At 39.5% G+C, this 20695-nt stretch overlaps 1 protein-coding gene across 2 annotated transcripts in view; it reads left to right on the top strand.

Annotated features, from left to right (window-relative positions):
• Prkn (parkin RBR E3 ubiquitin protein ligase) overlaps window positions 1–20695 on the top strand; it is a 1240480-nt gene that overhangs the window by 207485 nt on the left and 1012300 nt on the right. For both annotated transcript variants that reach the window (XM_077109619.1, XM_076858057.2), the window contains exon 2: window positions 8731–8894. In XM_077109619.1, the coding sequence (XP_076965734.1) occupies window positions 8731–8894 (164 nt within the window). The remainder of the gene's footprint in view (window positions 1–8730; window positions 8895–20695) is intronic.

The following is a 20695-nucleotide window of genomic DNA, read 5'->3' on the forward strand; positions in this document are numbered from 1 at the left end:
ACACAGCGTCTCTCAGGGTTCTAAACTCAACGTGAAACATCACAAGTTTTGTTTTAAACAGTCATATAAATTCAAGAAAGTAAGAGGGGAAGCTAAACATCCCTACTTAACGCTGTATCAGCATCTCTGAAGCTTTGATCCTTGCAGAGGAGCCACATCCCCATCTTTTGTATCCCTCCTCCCTCTGACTCAAGTCTCCACTAGCATTTCTTTTCTTTTTTTAATTTTTTTTTTTTTAGTTGTTGATAGACCTTTATTTTATTGATTTATACGTGGTGCAGAGAATCAAACCCAGTGTCTCACACGAGCCAGGCAAGTGTGCTACCGCTGAGCCCTCCCTCCACTGCACTCCTTGTAGGACACATCTGCATGTGATAATTCTCTTGGTTTTATTTTATATTAAGATGTCCTTATGGCGCCTTTATTCCCAAAGGGTATTTCTCCTGGACATACAATTCTTCATCGGCTGTGTTTTGGCTTTCTGTTTTCCTTCTGAACTCTAGGCCTTGTGCCCTCCCTGGTCCCCTGTTTGTGATGAAGTTAACCTTCATGATGTGATTTTTAACTCTGTCTGTGAGGGACACTTTTTTCCTTGTTTTCAAAACATGCTCCTTGTGTTTGGCTTTCAGTGTTGTGACTGAGATGTGCCTTGACTCAGCCTCATTCCCACTTATCCTGTTTGGTGTCTGGCAAACATCCTGAGTGTGTAAATTTACTTCTGATGTTTCCACACTAATTGTTCTGCCCCATTCTTTCGTTTTGGGGCTCTCTCCATATATACACTGGGTTATTGGATGTTATCCAATAGATCCCTAATCTCTATTCATTTTCTGATCTCATTTATTCATTTTAATCTCTCTTATATCTATTCTTCCCACTTTTCTCTCTTACCTCCACTTAATTACTAAATTTATCTAATAAACTTTTGCCCCAGATAGTATAGTTTTAGTTCTCAAATTTCCACTTAGTTGTTTTTGATAGTTTCTGTTTCTCTGTCTTGTCTTTCTACTCATTCCGGAATATTTTTGTTTTACTTGAGGATAGTTATACTAGTTGTCTAACAATTTTGTCTTCTTGTTCCAAAATTAGAGCCATCTCAAGGTTTGTCTCAGTTGAGTTTCTTTCCTCCTTGGAATATGTTCTGTTTTTCTGCTGCTTTGACATGTTTGGAAACGTGGTATCGCAGACAGAATGAATGTGATTTTTGGAGACTCTGGGTTCTGTCATCTTCCCTTATGACAATTGTTTTTCCAGTTTTAAGAGACAATATTTTGGTAGAACTTGAATGGAAAAAAATCTGTTCTTCGAGAAGCAGCTCTGGTCTCAGGCAAGATTCTCTGTTTTTTTTTTTTTTAATAAACTTTTATTTTAGAAAAGTTTTAGTTTTTCAGAAAAAAAGTTGTTAAAATAGTGTAGGGAGTTCTCTTGTGCCCCTATACCCAGTTCCTACTATTTTTAACATCTTATACTGTGATTCTGCATTTGCTTTAATTAGTGAACTAATGTTGTTACATTTTTGATTAATGAAGTCAGAAGATTTTTTGGATTGTCTGAGTTTTCCCTACAGGTCCTTCTTCTCCTGCTAGATCCCAACCCAGGGATGCAGCACATCTAGTCATCCTGTCTCCTTGGGCTCCCCTACACTCTGAAGAGCTATCAGACTTTTCTCATATTTGATGACCTTGAAAGTTTTCAGGAGTTCTGGCAAGGTACTCTGTAGACTGTCCCTCAATGGGGTCTTATCTGATGTTATTGGACTGGGGTTACACTGGGGTTATGTGGTTCTGAGAGGACAGCTGCTAAGATAAAGTGCCCTTCTTGTCACATCAGATCAAGGGTGTGACTTATCGATATGACTGTTTCTTGTGGACGCTGGCCTCATCACCTCACCAAGGTGTGTCTGTTAGGTTTCCTCCACTGGGGAGATTCTCCTGTGCCAACTTTGCGCATGTTTGGGGGGGAAGGAAATCAGCGTGTACGGACTTGGCACAGTCCACATTTAAAAGTTAGGGAGTTACATTCCACCTCTTTGAATAGCTCTTTCCTGAAGCTGAGCTGCTTTGAGCCTGCTGTGAGTCTTCAACTGTAAGGGGTCAGCCAGAGATGTAGCGGACAGACTTGGCGACCCCCTTTCTGACGCTCCCATCATGGGTTTCCTCCACTCTCCTCAGAGGCAGGGTTACCAGGCTCTGAATTTGCATCCTCAAGCCTGGAAAACTGTCCAGCCTCCTGTGTGCAGGCCACCTCCCGCCAGGCAGACCGCACCTGGCTTCGCGCTGAGAGCTGGGAACTCATTTCCTGCAGCGGCTATATCTCTAGTGGGCTACTCAGGGGTTTCAAAATGAGAAATTCCTGCTTTCATTTTTTTTTGTTTAAACTGTGGCAGTGAGTATGGGGGAGAAAGTGAGGTTTCTGTTCACATAGAACTTAAAAGATGATTAGGAATCAAGAATTATGTAAGAACCTATTCGAGGAGATATCAGACAGCTGATCATCAAGTTGTGTGATACAGGTAATAGCTTAAAAAGGGTCATAGCTAATAGTAATGTGGATCTTTATAATAACACAATAAATATATTGCTCAAAACAATTTTTTTTAAAAAAATGTCAATGGTGGTGTAAATGAATAGATACTGGTCAAACTTGCACTCTGTATCAAATTTAACCCTGGATTATAGATGTTCTTTTTCATACTTGGTATTTTTCTGGATTTAAGAAAGAAGTCACTAAAATACAAATTTAAAATGTACAGTAGAGTACCCAATTTGGCACTTGATTTATCTAAGCTTATAAAATCTGAGTATAAATATGTATATTTAAAACATGTGTTTACATACCTACAAGCATATATATATTTGTACATCCTTTCTGATTATTTAGTAGATTAAAACGTCAAGACTAATTACACACACACACACACACACACACACACACACAATGTGTTATTATATATATGCCATGCACATAGTTTTATTAACTCAGATATGAACATAGTCATACACACACACAAATGACCATGCACATGTGTTCTTTTGTTATTACTTCTTAAGCTGGATCTCAGTGACTTGAAGTCTCCTACAGGTTTCACGAGCAGGGCCCCGAGGTAAATACCTAATAAGCTCAGTCCTTCAGCAAGTGACCTAGACAATGAACGCAAGGAATCGGGGCTGAAGCAGGTTTTGCTTAGTAAATGCTGAAGCTCTCCCGTGAGATGCACTCAGCTGAGGCAAAGGCTCCACAGTGGGGACATGTGGCTAGAACGTGGTGGCAGCTTGGTGGAAGAGCAGTCTGAGGTGAGCTTGGAGAGGCTGGTAGAGGCTGACCACTGAGGGCTCAGTAATCAGAGTAAGGGGTGGATGTTTTCTTCTGAGGACAGAGGGGACTCACAGGAGAGTTAGGGTTGAGTAGTGACTTGATCTGATTTACTTGAATAAAAGAAAAAGTCCCCTGACGGCTCCATGGAAATGAATCCACAACACCAAGGAGGCAGGGAGACTAGCTAGGTGGCCACAGTGGCAGTCTGGGAAAGATAATAGCAGCTTAGAACACAATGGCATTTGTGAAAAGTAAGAGTTTGACAGTTTGGGGATATATATTTTAGATGTAGTTAGCAATGTTTATTGATGAATCAAAGACAGTAGGAGTAAGGAAAAGTGTTGAGACAGGGTTGGTGTGGGAGGAGAATGTTCATTTTAATGAACCTCTTGAGTATCCACATGGAGTGTCTCAAATGCTGGTAGATACAGGGAGAGGTCTAGGGAGGTGGCACTCCTGGGAGTAAAGATTTGGGAGCTCCTGACATATCCTTGCATTGCAACCATGGGATTAGATGTGGTTGCCTGGGAGAATACATGGATAACAAAGAAATAGTCCCAAAAGACCTGGGTTACCCCAGAATCTGCAGGTAAAACAAAGGAGAAGAATCTGAAAGATGAAGTTGTCCTGTGTCATAGGAGAAAACCAGGAGGATGTGGCACCAGGTATCAAGAGAAAAGGCCATATCAGAACAGGAGGCTGGGGTGGTCGAGAACTTGTCTAGCGTGCACAGTGCCCGGGGTTCAATTCCAGCTAAGAGTATGGAATACCTCTGAAAAGGCAAATGTAGTAAGAGAGAAGTGGTGACGGGATTAGAAATGTGCAGGACATTGCTTTGCCAAGAGCAGTCTTCAAATGTGTATTTGCAAAATGATGTCAAATGTCTAAAAATGAAGAATATACATATCAGAAGTTCTCAGTGAAATTTTTTATGCAGAAAATAGGGTAGTGACTGGAGGGGAATGTGAGGAAGGCTTGCTTGCTTATGGTGGTGATAGCAGACTTGGTGATGTTCTCCAAGGTGAAGAGGAAACACCCTCAACAAGTGACCTTTGGAAACCTGGGCTTGGTTTTTTGCCACCCCAGGAGTATCAATTCCTTTACTCACTGGCCTGCAGGTGGCGCTAAACAGCCTACAGAACCCAGGGCATTCCCTCCTGAGGTGGAATCGCCCTGCCCCCAGTAGGGGCAGCGGGTTTACTAGTTGACTGAGTGGTCTGCTGTGGGCTTTGCTTTTCTCAGTTTCTTTCAACAAAAAATGTGTAGCCCTCACATGATGTTCATGCCATCTAAAAGTACTTCTGTGTCAACCCTGTGGCAGTCCTGTCTCCCTTTGATTAGTCTACCTTACATCACCTGTGTTTCAGAGTCACTCTGACCAGGGGAAAAAATGTCACCACTGAACCAATGACTAGGTGGATGGGGTGATGCTCGACTAATCCAGTGCTCCAGTCGTCCCTGCTGCCATGCAGGAAGAGCAGAATGGCTGCTTGGAAAACATCCAGAGTCGTGTAAGGATCCTCCTCAGAGGTGAATGATACCCTGGTCAGATTGTGCAAATAAAATGACCTTAAAAGAAATATAAAGACCAGACAACCAGGGATTCTTTTCCCTCTTCCTTTCCAGTCACTTCCTCATCCTCTGAGACTCCTGAGCCCTGGTTAGGGATAAGCTAAAGATGAACCCAGATTGGTCTCCTTATCTTTTTCCTTGTCAGGGCATTCTGGTGTTCAGTGATAATATGCTTTACTGATGATGCTTTTTGACTTGGTGTTTACTTCTGGTGCTCTAATAGGTATCATTAAAATTATTAACACAATGCAAACTTCTAATATAAGTTGAAGAAATGGAGACAAGCCAAATTCTGTTATAACTCTTTATCCGTAGAAGTTTTCTGTATCTGATCAAGAGGAACAGAAACCAGGAAATCTGTCTGCTTTATGTAGTATTTACCCACTTTCCATCTAACCTGCCTCTGTTGCAATGGGTGTTGCTGTGACTAGCTCACCTCCTCTGGATGGCTAAAGGTGGGAACGATTTTAGGAGCACCAACTTGCCCTGTACTGAGTGCCCTGTTTTAAGGATTATTTCTGCTGCTCCTGAAATTTTCTAATGCATCCATAATCTCAATAAGTCTTACGTAACAGGCACTTGAGGTTATATATATATTACCCTCATTCAGCAGATAAGGACACTGAGAGTCAAGGTCACCAGATAACTTGTCTCAAATTATAAAATGAGCCAAGTGGCACATCTAGGATTTGAATTTCTTTTTTCCTGACTATAAAGATGTTCTGCTTTCTATAAGGGAAAGGGTAGGGTGCTGCCTCCTCTCCTCTTTTGGAAATCACAGCTGGAGTGAAGGAGCTAGTACAGATGGGACAGGACACATTTCTCATGTGTGTCAAAAAAGGCCAAAACCCACTGGAAATGACACCAGTCATTTTTCACATGGCATTCCCTTATTGACCAGGTTACTTTTTCTTAAAGTATTTCTTCTCATTCATGGAAATGTTTTAGTAGCCAAATACCTACTATGTATTTGGTAAATCTTTCTATTATATTTAGTTAATCTTTCTATTATAAATTTCACATTATATCTCAAACTTGCTACTCAGAAATATTCATTTCTATAGTATTTGTATGATTTACCCAAATTCATCTTGAGGTTTATAACTTCAAATGCTCTATCTATAGAAAAAATTTGTGAAGACACCGATGACTTCAATAGTTGTACAGTTTTCTTGTACCGTTTTTACATTATTTTCCTTTATAATTTTTACCTTTGCAATAAATTCCCATGATTTCAACCCCGAGAGGAAACCCATCAACTGAGGATCTCTTGGGTCTTTGCAGTTTCTGAAAGCTTGTGTGTAGTTCCCAGCTGCTTCCTCCTAAATGCTCCCCCCACCCCCATGGTGTTTTGCTTTTTTCAGAAAATTTGTTCCCAGTAGTAGGGAATCAGATTTAGAACTGGGCCACGTCTTTGTCCTGTGTAGCCCTTGCCTGTTCTGGTCCTCACCTGGTAGATTGGCTGTCTGTAGTCTTTGATCTGAGGATGCTGTGACTACATCTCAAGACCCCCAGTATTTTTCTTTCCCTCTACTGTCAATCTACTTACAAGTACATCCACAGTACCCTCTCCTCGCATTGGGATTTTTTCAGGAATTTTCTTTGATTGGAACACTCATCACTTCCAGTCCTTGCTTTTCCTAAACCTCCCCCATGCTAACCACGTGCCAGGCTCTTGCTCTAGTGGTATCTCTGACGCCACCTGCTCCCTTTTGTTGTTCTCATTTCATTGCATCTGAGACCATCATTCCTTGATCCTTGGTCTTAGCTTCTCACTGGAGTTCTGCGGATTTTGTTTTGTTTGTTGTTTATTTTTAATCCCATTTTTTACTACTTAACAGTGAAGGGAATATCTGAATTATGTTAGGAAGGCCTTTTTTATCATTATTGTGATCTTTTTATCATCAGGGAAAGGAATGTGGACAATCCTGAGAATGTTTCAGGCATCCTATTACAGTACAAATGGGATGAGTTTGAGAGTGAGATCAAACTGAATTTGAATTATGATTTCATTACAAAGAAGTTGATGTCCTTAGGAAAGTGATTTCAATTCTCTGGGCCTTCATTCACTGTTCTATTATAAAAGGACAATAATAACAACCTGACCAGATCCTTGAGGGGCTCAGATAAAAGCTCCTGTAAGGTGTAGCATCTGGCATGTGTTAGTGCCTGATGATTATTGACATTGTAATTATTATTTTGTTTCGATTCAAGTTGAGATCTTCTAGTGCTACATTTAAAAGCAGTAAGGCAGTAAATGAATGAGAGTATCCATTCTTGAGAAGTTTACCATCTTTTAGAGAAGGTAAAATGAACGCCCCAAATAGTGAAGACATATTCGAATAGTCACCATTTTTGAAGATTACTATCTAAGCACTTAAATATTTATTTAATGCACCACATAACATTGTCTGCAGTTTATTCCTATTTTTAAGATTAGGAACTGAGACCTGAAGACTCTTGCCCTCAGTCTACTGAGTACATAAAGGAGCACATAGGATTGATGACAGGTCTTCCTAACTCTGAAATATGTTGTTTTAATCAGCATTGTTCATCACTGTGTCCAAAAGATCTGACAAGAACAATTTTAAGGAGGAAAAGTTTATTTAGGGGCTCATGGTTTTAGAGATCTCACTCCATAGATGGCTGACTCCATTCTTCAGGGCCTAAGGCAAGGCAGAACATCATGGTGGAAGAGTGGAAGAAAGCAGCTCAAAACATCACACTGGGAAGCAGAGAGTGTCTCCAGTCACCAAATACAAAATATAAACCCCAAAGGCACGCCCCCAATGACCCACTACCTCCAGCCACATCTTACCTGCTAGTCACCACTCACTTGATCCCTATGAGGGGATTGGGGCACTGACTGGGTTAGGATTCAGCAGGAGAGATGAAGCGGGGGCTTGAATAAAGGGAAGATACTGGGTGCAGGAGTGTTCTGGGAGCAGTTCTCTTAGCAGAATACCTGCAGGAACTAACCTAGAAAATTCTGGAGTGTGGTTTGTGCCAGAGGAGGGGGCCTTGCCTTTTCTTCCCAGAGGACGGGATGAGGCTTTGAAGGATTTGAACTTTGCACAAGGTCAGAGCTCTGAATTAGTAAAACTTATTTTGCAGAATGGAGTAAAGCGTTTTTGGAAGGGAAAAGTGAGGACCAAGACTCCAGTCGGGAAGCTAGTGCAAGTAGCTAGTGTAGGGTAGTGAGGGGAGGGACGGCAAGGAAAGGCAGGAAGCCCTGAGAGACTGAGGAGGTGCGGGACAATGTTAAGTGACAAGACAGCCTGCCGACAGCCGGGATTCCGCCTGTGGTCCCCTGGAACATGCTTCCAATAGAGAGATGAAGGGGTTGGCTTTAAAAGAGAAGCAAATAATTACATCTATAGAGCGGATGGAACCTCTCGGCCCGGACCACGGGCTTACGTAGCCCAAGGGCCTGTCCCCCAGTCTACAACATGGCTGGGATTTTCTGTTTAACACGTTGCCTTTGATTTTTAACAGTGGAGGAGCCAGACTTGGTTGGGGCTGTCTGAGCTTCTTTAGCTGAATCTCTTGCAAACTCCCGGGGATCTCACAGTTCCAGTCAAGCAGCCGTTTCCCAGGATGGATGTCAAAGGGAAAAGGCAATGTTGGTTTGCGGGTCACTGACTAATATGTGAAAGGGAACCCCACGGGGAAACCCTGTTTTTCCCAAACATTGCTCTATTAAGTTTTCTGTTATAAGTGAAAGAAAACCCGTGCCTTTCACTGAAGGGCAGGGGAGGGGTAAATGGGTTCAGAAGGGCTGCAGTTGCCTTTAAGGGCTTTGAGTAACTCTCGTTCTTTCCTCTCTTCCCGTTTCTTGGTCAGTGTTTGTCAGATTCAACTCCAGCCATGGTTTCCCTGTGGAGGTCGATTCTGACACCAGCATCTTCCAGCTCAAGGAAGTGGTTGCTAAGCGACAGGGGGTTCCAGCTGGCCAGCTGCGTGTGATTTTTGCAGGGAAGGAGCTTCAGAATGACTTGACGGTGCAGGTGAGTCGCCCTGGGTGGGTCTTTCTTGGGATGCCGCCAGCCCCGTGGCTGATGCCGCTTACTCTGCCAACCTGACATTCGTGCCCGAGATCTAATAGAATAAATAGTGCCTGGGGATTCCTTGAACTTTACTCCACACTGCTTCATTAATTCTGACCTTCTTAATAATGCATTAAAACAGCAAGTAGGAAGGGTTGGAAGAACAACCCCGAGTTGAGGAGAGGGGGAGAGAACCCCACGAGCTGGGCTTGGTGGATAAATGTTTACTGACTACAGGAGCAGCGAGGCACAATTTCTGGGTCTGTTCAATTTCTACCTTACTTATTCCATTTGAATCTTAATGAAGAAGGATTCGAATAAATTGTTCCCAATCAGGCTGCTCAGTCCCTGCGCTGCAAGGGATTTGTAACCCGACTGTGACCCCTGGAGGACAGTCAAAGCTGCTGCTCCAGGCCCTAGAGCTGGCCAGGCTCAGGCCCCTTCACAGCTGGCTCTGAGAACACCCTGCCGGGGATGGGAGCGCCCCTTCCTGAGCTGGCCAGGAAGGAAGTCTGCAGCAGCAGAAAGACCCCTTTGTGTGCAGTTTCTCCACCATTCAGTCAAGTCGCCCCTAGAATAGGCCCGGACACGATGGGTGAGCTGTGCTTCCATGGCACCCTGCCACTCATCCACCCTTGAAGCCAGATGCATCAGAAGTCATGATTTTGGTAGGAATGGGAGGAATTAGTTAGGCGGTTGATGGACAGCCCCACAGAGCCAGCCGTGGAGCAGCAGTTGAAACCTTGGTTTGTTGTGGGTGCCTGCAGACAGAGGGCACAGGTCCTGAAATGACAGTGGGGGCAGGAAGGAGGAAGTCCTGTGATGGGGAAGGACCCGGGACACATTCCCCCCATCTCTTAGGGAACACCCATTAATTGCTCTCCTGTTTCTAACTGTGTGTGACCACTGCTGTGCCTGGGGGCTCAGTGTCTGACTGCGGGGTCCTCTGTCCTGGTATCCACATCCTGTCACTGCCTTTTCTGGGCCCTGATACTTATTGCTTTGTGAAATGCTTTTGGAATGTGGGTACACAAAGAAGCTATAGAAATGCAAATTGCCCCTGTCATTCTCCTGCCTCTCCCGATGCCGGTGGTGAGACAAGAAGCTTTGTGCACAAACTGCTGTGCTTTGCTTTCAGGCAATTTGATTTTATAAGGGAAGTGCATGTGCTAAAAACTGTTTTGATTTTTTTTTTATTTCAGTCAACTAAAAAGCTTTTCACTGTAGTTGTCAACCTCTAAATCCAAGAGTGTTTCCTTCAAAAATAAATGATTTTAAAACAGCCCCTTGAATCCCTATATATAACCAGAACTTTCTCAGGCTCCTCCTTTCTACCATGTAGACTGGTTGGTGAAACAATTAGCTATTTCATATTCAGTTAAATGAATCACTATTGATTATTGATTTTACAGACATCAATGCATAAGATATTTTTATTGATTGGAGAGTCTCTATTTGGTCAAATACTTGCAATAATAGTCTGGGCTTCTCAGGGGTTCAGTGAAAGACAAAACTCAGCCCCTATCTTCATCTGGAACTCTCTATCTGGGGATCTGAAACCAAAAGACATGTTGGATTGAGCTATATGGAATTACCATTTTCAAAGATAAAATCATCAGCAATTTCATGAGGTTGAATTTAATAGTTATAGGGTGTCAAACATCATCATCAGTGTATTACCACTGAAGTTTTAAAGCATCATGAAGTTTTAAAGATGGAAAGAGCCCAGCTGATTAGGAGTCACCAGCAAAGCCCTCCTGGAGTAACAGAATGCAAGTGACTCCCTGCCCTAGGGATGAACTCAGAGAGTGCGAGGCCAGAAGGCCGGCTGGTGCTCTTCTAGAACAGAGAGGAGATGTGGAAGGTGGGAAAGCCAGGGAGCTTGGAGCTGTATTTGACAGATCTTGAGTGACTTGGCATTGTAGTTCATTCCTAGAGACCTGGAGAAATGGGGTGTCCATGGGAGAAACAGGAATATGAAGTTCAGTTGTGGTCAGGATGGTGACCTGTTGTGAATGGTGGGAGTGGGTGCTGGCAGGGTGCCTGTGCGGAGATGTCTAGCTGGCCACCGAGAGCAGCTCTGGAGTGTGGAGGGCACACTCTAGGACCATGGACACAGGGATCATGCGTATTACAGTTGCTGGAGTAGGTACAGGTATGGAGGGGCAGCGGGTGAGGTCACATGTGCGTTTCCTTTAATTTGTAGCAAGGGGAGAAGCCACCACAGAAGGCGCCTCAAAAAATTGACACTTTTGAGGACAATCTGAAGACCCTCTGAATTTTGAGGATAAAAGGAAAATTAAAAAATTTCCTGTTCCAATGAAGGAGCATATAAAGGTAGAGAAGCAGTGACTGATGTTTTGGATACAGAATATATAATCAGAATATAAAATATAAAATGCTATGTCCACACCAATTTTAAACAGAGGGCAAAGTTTGAAAAGGGAGGCACTGGCGAAGTGAAGCATCTGGGCGGTGGAGAGCTGGCGCATGAGGAAGAACTCCTTTGGCCTAATGACTGGGTGACTGGGGCCCCCAGGTCTTTAGTCCAGGAAAGTAGCTGGAGAAAGCCAGGGGTCAGGACCTCAGAGGCAGAGCCATGGGCTCAGCTTGCCACTGAGAGAGGGAGACCACAGGGGAGCTGTGGAGAAGGAGGTCCATACCATGCTGCACCGCAGCTCCTCCCTGGCCTTTATCAGAGCTGATGTCTGCAACGTCACAATGTCACAATTGATGTGGACATAGCACTTTATATTTTGTATTCTGATTATTTCCCAACATTATATCATATTCATTTTCCATGTTGTATCGTCTTCATTTCTAAGTGTATGAATAATAGTCTATAGTGTTTGCATCATAATTTAGCTCTTGATTCATTACTGGAGTATCTAGTTTTTAATATCAGATTGAGGATAACAGTTATTAAATGTATATTACACAGTTTGAGAATTTGGATTTTTGTCTCCATTTGCTCCTTTGTAAAACAAAAATGGTAGAACCTATCTTGTTGCGGCTTTGTGGGGGATAAATTGGTTTATTTATATGCAGCTTTTGCATACAGTAAACACTGTGTAAATGTCAGCAGTTACTGGCATTGTCAGCATCGTGATTGTCATCATCATTACAGTTACTTCAGAATCTAAGTGAGCACCTTGGCGCAGCCTCCATTCATCATGGATCTTGGGTGTGTTTGCAGTAAGTAAGAGGGAAGACAATGGTAACAGCGCAAATACGTCACTGCACTGCTCTGCCTATGTGTGCATGACATTTAAACATTCTCACCAGAAAGAACTCTGCGGGTTTGTGAATAAACCGTATGGGTTTATAAATAAAGTCTGTGGGTTCATACATAAGTTTTTGACCATTTTAATACATAGGTTTTACTCATCTTAAGAATTATAGAATGTGAATTTAGCAAACTTGAAAAGACTTAGTTACCCTAAACAAATTTAGTAAAAATAGAAAACTGTAACTGAAGTGTTCAGAAAAAATCATAATTAGCAGAATAGAATAGACATTATGATTACTGTATGTTTATAGGTGACTCTATGACCAGTGTGATTCTGCAATCTGTACAATCAGAAAAATGAGAAATTATACCTCAATTGATTCAAATGTATGAATTGCCAAGATCATTGTAATGTCATGTGTAGCTAATAAAAAAAATTTTTAAAAAATCATAATAGTATTATTGCCTTTAAAATATATTTTCATAAAGCAAGTATCTGCCACACACTGTGTTTGTTAGAAGCAAATTGGAAAGTTACATGATTTTTCCTCCTTTATAAGCAATGTTTATGTGCATGTTCTTAATCTCTTGTTTCTATCTACATGTTATATATATTAATCTTTGACACATTAGTCGCAGTGTTTGATATTGAGAGTATTGCAATGGGGTATTCAGGACCCATTTGACGATGGGTTACCCTTTCTCCAGCTCCCCAAATCTGACCCATACCAAAATATCTGAAATCACCTCTATAATTTTAACTTATTATTCAAAATTTTATAAGAAAAGTAAGATTCTAATATAGTTAAATTTACCCAAACTGGTACACTTTACAACTAGATGAATTGTTAAAATAGCAGGGACTTGAGAATTTATATGGATTTTGTCTAAAAAAAAAAAATTCATGTGTTCATATCAGCTATATTATGATTCTCATCAGTACATTTACTAGTCAGGGTCTCCCAAAAACAGAACCAATATAATGTGTATATATTACATACAGGCAATGTGCTTTACTCCATCTACCTAGTCAAATGTTAATCTCATTGAGAAACATTCTCACAGACTTATGTAGAATAATGTTGACCAAGGATCTGCATGCCCCACAGCTCTACCATGTTGACACATATGATTGATTAACCATCATATAGCCAAGACAATGTTAATGCAATAGTGAAGTTATTCTATTCATATGATATCTGTAATAATGAATTTGATTTTCAACATAAAAATATAGCTGTTCATTTTCATAGGAAGTTTTGTTTGATAGGATTTATCTAGATGTTCATAAGTTCTTTTAAACAAATATTCAATTTTATGATAATTTAAATGTATGTATTTATTTGGAGACCATCATTTCATAAAACTGGTCATTTTAGTAACTCTCAAAGGACATCAGTTTATTATTATCATTCTTCTGAGATTTATGACATTAAAAATATGAATTTAGAAGATCAGGAATATTTGGACATTAATAGTTAATGTTTTAAGTATTAACAAAAACTAAATGATTCTGAGAAATCAAATTATTTAATTGACTCTGTTTTTATTGATATATACAGTACATATTTCAAAATTGGTGAAAATTGGCTTTCACTGATAAGGTAAACCATGGCTGGTGGTTAGAAGAATTCAAGTTCCTGTAATCTGCAAGAAAGTTTGCCTGTTATTATAGGAAAAATTACAAACATAATATTAGCCTAATAATTTTTTAAAAAACCACACAAGGATGTTGTGAATGACTTAAACCACTTCTAACATAAGTAAATGTTGTTAAACTAAATTCTTGAAAGTTAATATTAATGTCCTTTAAATTTTTTACCACATTATTGTTTCCTTTTCAAAATATTTGGGATATAATTTTTTGGATTATAGAATTCGTATATTAGTTATAAAAAGTTAAACCATAGGGAAACATATACTAGCAGACCCCTATGAACTGATAATATGTATTTTACCTTAATGATTGTTTTAAAAATATGATAATAGGGATATTATCACTTATCATAATTTTATTAATTTTCTTTTAATCCTTTCAGATTATCTTATATTTTAATAGAATTATGAGTTTAAGTATATCTGAGAACATTGAAAAATATCCCTTGATGTTTATGGAACTTTTATTGGAGCACAGGTTAGTGATCTTAGGTTTGAAAAGATGGCAAATTATGTTCTCATATAAAAGTTTCATTTTAAATGCTTGGCAGTTACATGTTAAATTGGTGTTTGGTGTCATTTTATTGTCAGAATTCTAGCATTCTTTGGTATTCTTATAATTCTAGCATATATATTTGCAACTATTTTACTATTTAGTTACCCTTTACCATCCTAGGTGTCATGCTTTATAGTAAAAACACAAGATATAAAGTGAGAATTTCCTGCTAAGAAAATGAAGTGGCCCTTGCAGATGAGCTACTTCACACTTAGGAATGCTGAATCACCACTTGCTGTGCTGAGGAGGGTGCACTCATGGGAGGTGAATATGCCTGCTGTTTTCATGATTATCATAGATAATATAACCAAATATGCAAAGTAGAACACTTTGGAGAATGAAAAAGACACCATTAACAATTACAAGTAGTAATTATTCCCAGATAAAGGTTTATGCTGACAGTGTCCTGGCCAAGCTGATATGTGGTCACCTGAGGCATGGGCAGTATTTCTCACACTTAAGAGTCTCAACTTCTTTTAGGAGAATATATTTTGGTGCCTCACTCTAGGTACTTTGGGAGATGATAACTTCAGACCACAGGCTCATGAAAATTTTAAAAATTAAAAAAAAGTGGGGCTGTCTTTTTAACTGGCAAATGATATTTGTAAAGTATGATATAATTGGCATCACAACTTCTTAAAAAATTCATTGAATTCCCAGTTCCTAGAGAATATAACCACAGGCCATTTTGAGAAGTATTATAAGAGCATAGTTTTTTTTTTTTTTTTTTTTTTTGCCAATCTTACTGGAGTGAGATTGTATCTTAGGGTGGTTTTGATTTGCATTTCTCTGACTTCTAGAGATGGTGAGCATTTTTTCATGTACTTGTTGATTGTATGTCCTCCTCTGGGAAGTGTCTGTTCAGGTCCTTGGCCCATTTGTTGATTGCATTATTTGTTATCTTATTGTTTAATTTTTTGTGTTCTTTGTGGATATTAGGGCTCTATCTGAAGTGGGAGGAGTAAAAATTTGTTCCCATGATGTAGGCTCCCTATTTACCTCTCTTATTGTTTCTCTTGCTGAGAAAAAACTTTTTAGTTTGAGTAAGTCCCATTTGTTGATTCTTGTTATTAACTCTTGTGCTATGGGTGTCCTATTAAGGAATTTGGAGCTCGACCCCACAATATGTAGATCGGAGCCAACTTTTTCTTCTATCAGACGCAGAGTCTCTGATTTGATATCAAGCTCCTTGATCCATTTTGAGTTAATTTTTGTGCATGGCGAGAGAAGGGGATTCAGTTTCATTTTGTTGCATATGGATTTCCAGTTTTCCCAGCACCATTTGTTGAAGATGCTATCCTTCCTTCATTGCATGCTTTTAGCCCCTTTATCAAATATAAGAAAGTTGTAACTTTGTGAATTAGTCTCTGTGTCCTCTATTCTGTACCATTGGTCCACCCGCCTGTTTTGGTACCAGTACCATGCTGTTTTTGTTATTATTGCTCTGTAGTATAGTTTGATATCTGGTATCACTATGCCGCCTGATTCAAACTTCCTGCTTAGAGTTGTTTTTGCTATTCTGGGTCTTTTATTTTTCCATATGAATTTCAGATTGCTTTATCTATTTCTACAAGAAATGCCATTGGGATTTTGATTGGCATTGCATTAAACCTATAGAGAACTTTGGGTAATATCGCCATTTTGATGATGTTAGTTCTGCCTATCCATGAACAGGGTATATTTTTCCATCTTCTAAGATTTTCTTCTATTTCTCTCTTTAGGGTTCTGTAGTTTTCATTGTATAAATCTTTCACCTCTTTTGTTAGGTTGATTCCCAAGTATTTTATTTTTTTTGAGGATATTGTGAATGGGGTGTTTTTCCTCATTTCTGTTTCAGAAGTTTTGTTGCTGATATACAGAAATGCCTTTGATTTATGCGTGTTGATTTTATATCCTGCCACTTTGCTGAATTCATTTATTAACTCTAGCAGTTTTTTTGTAGATCCTTTTGGGTTTTTGTCACCTGCAAATAGTGATAATTTAAGTTCTTCTTTTCCTATTTTTATGCCTTTAATTTCTTTTTTATGCCTTTAATTTCTGTCTGTCTAATTGCTCTGGCCAGTGTTTCGAGAACTATATTGAATAGAAGTGGTGATAGAGGGCATCCCTGTCTTGTTCCAGATTTTAGAGGGAATGCCTTCAATTTTTCTCCATTCAGAATGATGCTAGCCTGAGGCTTAGCATAGATAGCTTTTACAATGTCGAGGAAAGTTCCTGTTATCCCTAGTTTTTCTAGTGTTTTGAACATAAAGGGATGCTGTACTTTGTCGAATGCTTTTTCTGCATCTATTGAAATGATCATATGGTTCTTATCTTTAAGTCTATTGATGTGGTGAATAACATTTATTGATTTCTGTATATTGAACCAGCCTTGCATCCCAGGGATGAATCCTACTTGATCATGGTGCACAATTTTTTTGATGTGTTTTTGTATCCAATTCGCCAGAATTTTATTGAGGATTTTTGCATCTAGGTTCATTAGAGATATTGGTCTGTAGTTTTCTTTCTTTGAGGTGTCTTTGTCTGGTTTCGGAATCAGGGTGATGTTGGCCTCATAGAATGAATTTGGAAGAGCTCCCTCTTTTTCTATTTCCTGAAATAACTTGAAAAGTATTGGTATTAATTCTTCTTTAAAGGCTTTGTAAAACTCCGCTGTATACCCATCAGGTCCTGGGCTTTTCTTGGTTGGTAGTCTTTTGATTGCGTCTTCTATTTCATCCATTGATATTGGTCTGTTCAAATTGTGTGTATCCTCCTGACTCACTCTGGGCAAATCATATGACTTAAGAAATTTATCGATATCTTCACTATCTTCTATTTTATTGGAATATAGGTTTTCAAAATAATTCCTAATTATCTTCTGTATTTCTGTAGCGTCTGTTGTGATGTTGCCTTTTTCATCCCGTATGTTAGTAATTTGAGTTCTCTCTCTTCTTCTCTTCGTTAGCATGGCTAAGGGTCTGTCGATCTTACTTATTTTTTCGAAGAACCAACTTTTAGTTTGGTCAATTTTTTCAATAGTTTCTTTTGTTTCAATTTTGTTGATTTCCGCTCTGATTTTAATTATTTCTTGCCTTCTGCTACATTTGCTGTTGTTTTGCTCTTCCTTTTCTAGGGCTTTGGGATGAAGTGTGAGCTCATTTGTTTGTTGCATTTTTCTTTTTTTGAGGAATGACCTCCAGGTGATGAATTTCCCTCTTAAAACTGCTTTCATTGTGTCCCATAGATTCCGATATGTTGTCTCTGTATTTTCATTTATCACTAAGAATTTTTTGATTTCCTCCTTTATGTCTTCTGTAACCCACTGATCATTCAGTAACATAGTGTTCATTTTCCATGTGATGTAGGATTTTTCCTTCCTTCTTTTATCATTGATTTCCAGTTTCATTCCATTATGATCAGATAAAATGCATGGTATTATCTCCACCCCTTTATATTTACTGAGGGTTGCCCTATGGCATAATATATGGTCTATTTTTGAGAAGGATCCATGTGCTGTGTTGTTTCTTGCAATTGCTTAAGAATTTACAAGCACCTCAAAGTAAAGATTAATTGAAAAACAGAAACAAAAAAATCCCAGATTATTTATCCATGTTCAAAGAACAAATAAAACAGTGTTTTAGAAAGCAGGTTTGTTATTTCTATCTGTTTTAAAGGTAGAGTACTTAATGAATGAGTGATTTTAACATAAGAAATTAGAAAAATAATCGAACTAATAAGCAGAGACATTTAAAGAAAATTTTTTACCAAGAGTGTAGGTCTAATAAAACTTATAGAAATATTAAAGCATCTTCATGGAATACTTAAACAGAATCTTTAGCACCTTACAGATCTGAATAGACATGATTAGTATTTATTCACAAAGCCTTTACAAATATTTCAACTAAACAGAAAATAAATAGTTCTTGACAATTGTGTAACCCAGTTGTACATATTTTCTGAACTCAATTGGGAGTCATGTGCTACGGATTTAGGAAATAAATGATCACATCATGTAACCATTGTGGTTATAATGCTGACAGAAAACATTCACTTAAAAAAATGCTTCCTTTTTATCAGCATCATACATTTAGGTAATGCAAAGAATTTAGGAATGCAATTGTTGCATTTGTAAACCAAATTTATTTAAAATTATTTTACTTTCTCTAGTGAATGCAGGACAGAAAAAGACTGGATAAATTTAAAGCATCAAATGCATTTCCACCATGAATTTTTGTTTGTGGGTGAGAGAATTCTGCCAATGGCAGTATAAATGGCCAATGAGGTTCCTTCCCCCCATGATCATAGGAGGAAACCGAGCTAGACGCCAGGGTATCCAGAGGACAGCCATCTGATTTCCTGCACGTAAGTGTGCATGCAGTTGGATAAAGGACGCTCAGTCTGCAGGACTCTGCCAAGCTTCTGCCCTGAAGTATGCCTGCTGGGGGCACTTACGTGGCCTCCTTCATTAGGTACAGGAGACACCCTCCTATGGGGAGCTGGCTTATTCCTACAGGAGCTGGTACGTACTGCTCCAGGTCACAGTCTGGAATCGCAGGGAGATCATCTGTGCAGAGCAAATGCCCACTTCAAGAGACCCTGGTTTCATCTGCGTGTGTCAGTTACAAAGAATCCCTGCATTGCTCACCTCTTTGCATAATTTGGAACTCTCAGAAATATCATTTTCCTTCTGAAAGAAAGTCTTGCCATTCCTGCTCCCCGTGGACTGAGGCACCATCTTCAACGATTGCCATGGATAAGCACCCATCTGAAGGAAAGGGAGCTGAGGTTTCCTGAGCTCCAAGAGGCTGAGGTTGCCTATTATTTAATAGGCTGACCTCTCACCATTGTCCTCCTGGAGCTCAGGTTCCTAAGCAGGCCATGTCGAGGGAGTGAGATTCCCGAGGAGCCTGTGCCCAGACCTTAGTGTAGCATGCATTTAATTAGAGTGTTGGGCAGGAGCCTCTCTCATAGGAAACTTGACAAACAAAAGAGATCACACACCATGAAACATCATTAGCATTCACTGAAGTCCTGGTTCCTCACATTCTGTCCTGTTGACTCCATTATCTAACTCTGATTCCTCTACCCAATTGCATGACATATGACATTTGGTTTAATAGAGCCATCATGCTTTAGAGAAGAATTTAAGAAACAAGAGTTTGTGCCTATACCTACTACGTTAGTCCCCCAACCATTGGATTCTTTACCAAATTCCATCTTTTCCTCCTTTTACCAGATAATTGTCTCAGCTCTGCCATTATTGTCAGAGAACAATAACAATTTTATGTGAAAAAGATCTTTGGAAATTTGTATACCAGAGTCACTTATGGGAATAAACATGAAAGTACATGCTCTCCTTCATTTATTATTTGTAGATGGACTTGGATGATAGCTTCAGTTAGTGGATCAACCTCAGTAGGTGCCTACTCTGAATTTTATTTTCTTTTGCTCTAAGTTAAATGGCAGATAAAGTTAATGTGTGCATTAGAGTAGTTTATTCTGGAGACACAGAAAGGAAAACTTAAGTGGGAAAGGAACAGTTGTGCTTTCCTGGTGTGCTGTGCTCGGCTTTTAAAGGATTAGGTTTACTTTTTGTGCAACTGTAGTCCTCATGAGCTGTTTAGCCGCAGAAGCCTAATTAACAGATATTAACCTTGGATAAGTGAATGCAGCCACAGTGGCCTTTCTGACACCTTGAACCTGTGTGGAGAGTCTGTCCTTTGGTCCTGTACTAAAGCACAGGACTCATTAAATGGAAATAAAACCTGGGGTGTCCCTGATTGGTTGTGCACATGCATGATTTACACACTTAGTACAGGGCTCTAGTATCCATGATTTATAGATTAAAAAATTATATTTGTTTTAGCTCATTGTGCATATGGATCTTTACACAGTCACACATCTATTTGGGGAATGCAGTTCTTGGTAAGAAATTACAGTTTTTGTGGGTAAACCCCAATTTTTTTGCCAAGTTCCTTTCATTGAGGGTTTTATTTTGCTACGATCTGTTTGGTCAGTTTGCGTTCAGAGGTGCCACTCAACTGAGATTTAATATGTTGACTAATTATGACACAGAGCTTTGCTTTTTAAATCAAAAAAGTGTTCTGGCATCAGAGGGAGAAATGAGGAATGGGAGAATCCATTGATGTTCATGTTTCTGTATTTCAAATATATGGGCTTTTGAAAGCTCAATACAGGTTTTGCCAAAGAGATGTTCTGTTCATTTTTATATCTTTAAGTATTTTAGAGGCAGTTGGATCTGTGTGTTTGCATTTCATTTGTGCATGATTCATCCAAACATTGTTCTGAATGGAAAGAAAATAAAAACAAAAACTTAAG

The sequence above is a fragment of the Callospermophilus lateralis genome, chromosome 6 (assembly GCF_048772815.1).
Source record: "Callospermophilus lateralis isolate mCalLat2 chromosome 6, mCalLat2.hap1, whole genome shotgun sequence".
Lineage (NCBI taxonomy): Eukaryota > Metazoa > Chordata > Mammalia > Rodentia > Sciuridae > Callospermophilus > Callospermophilus lateralis.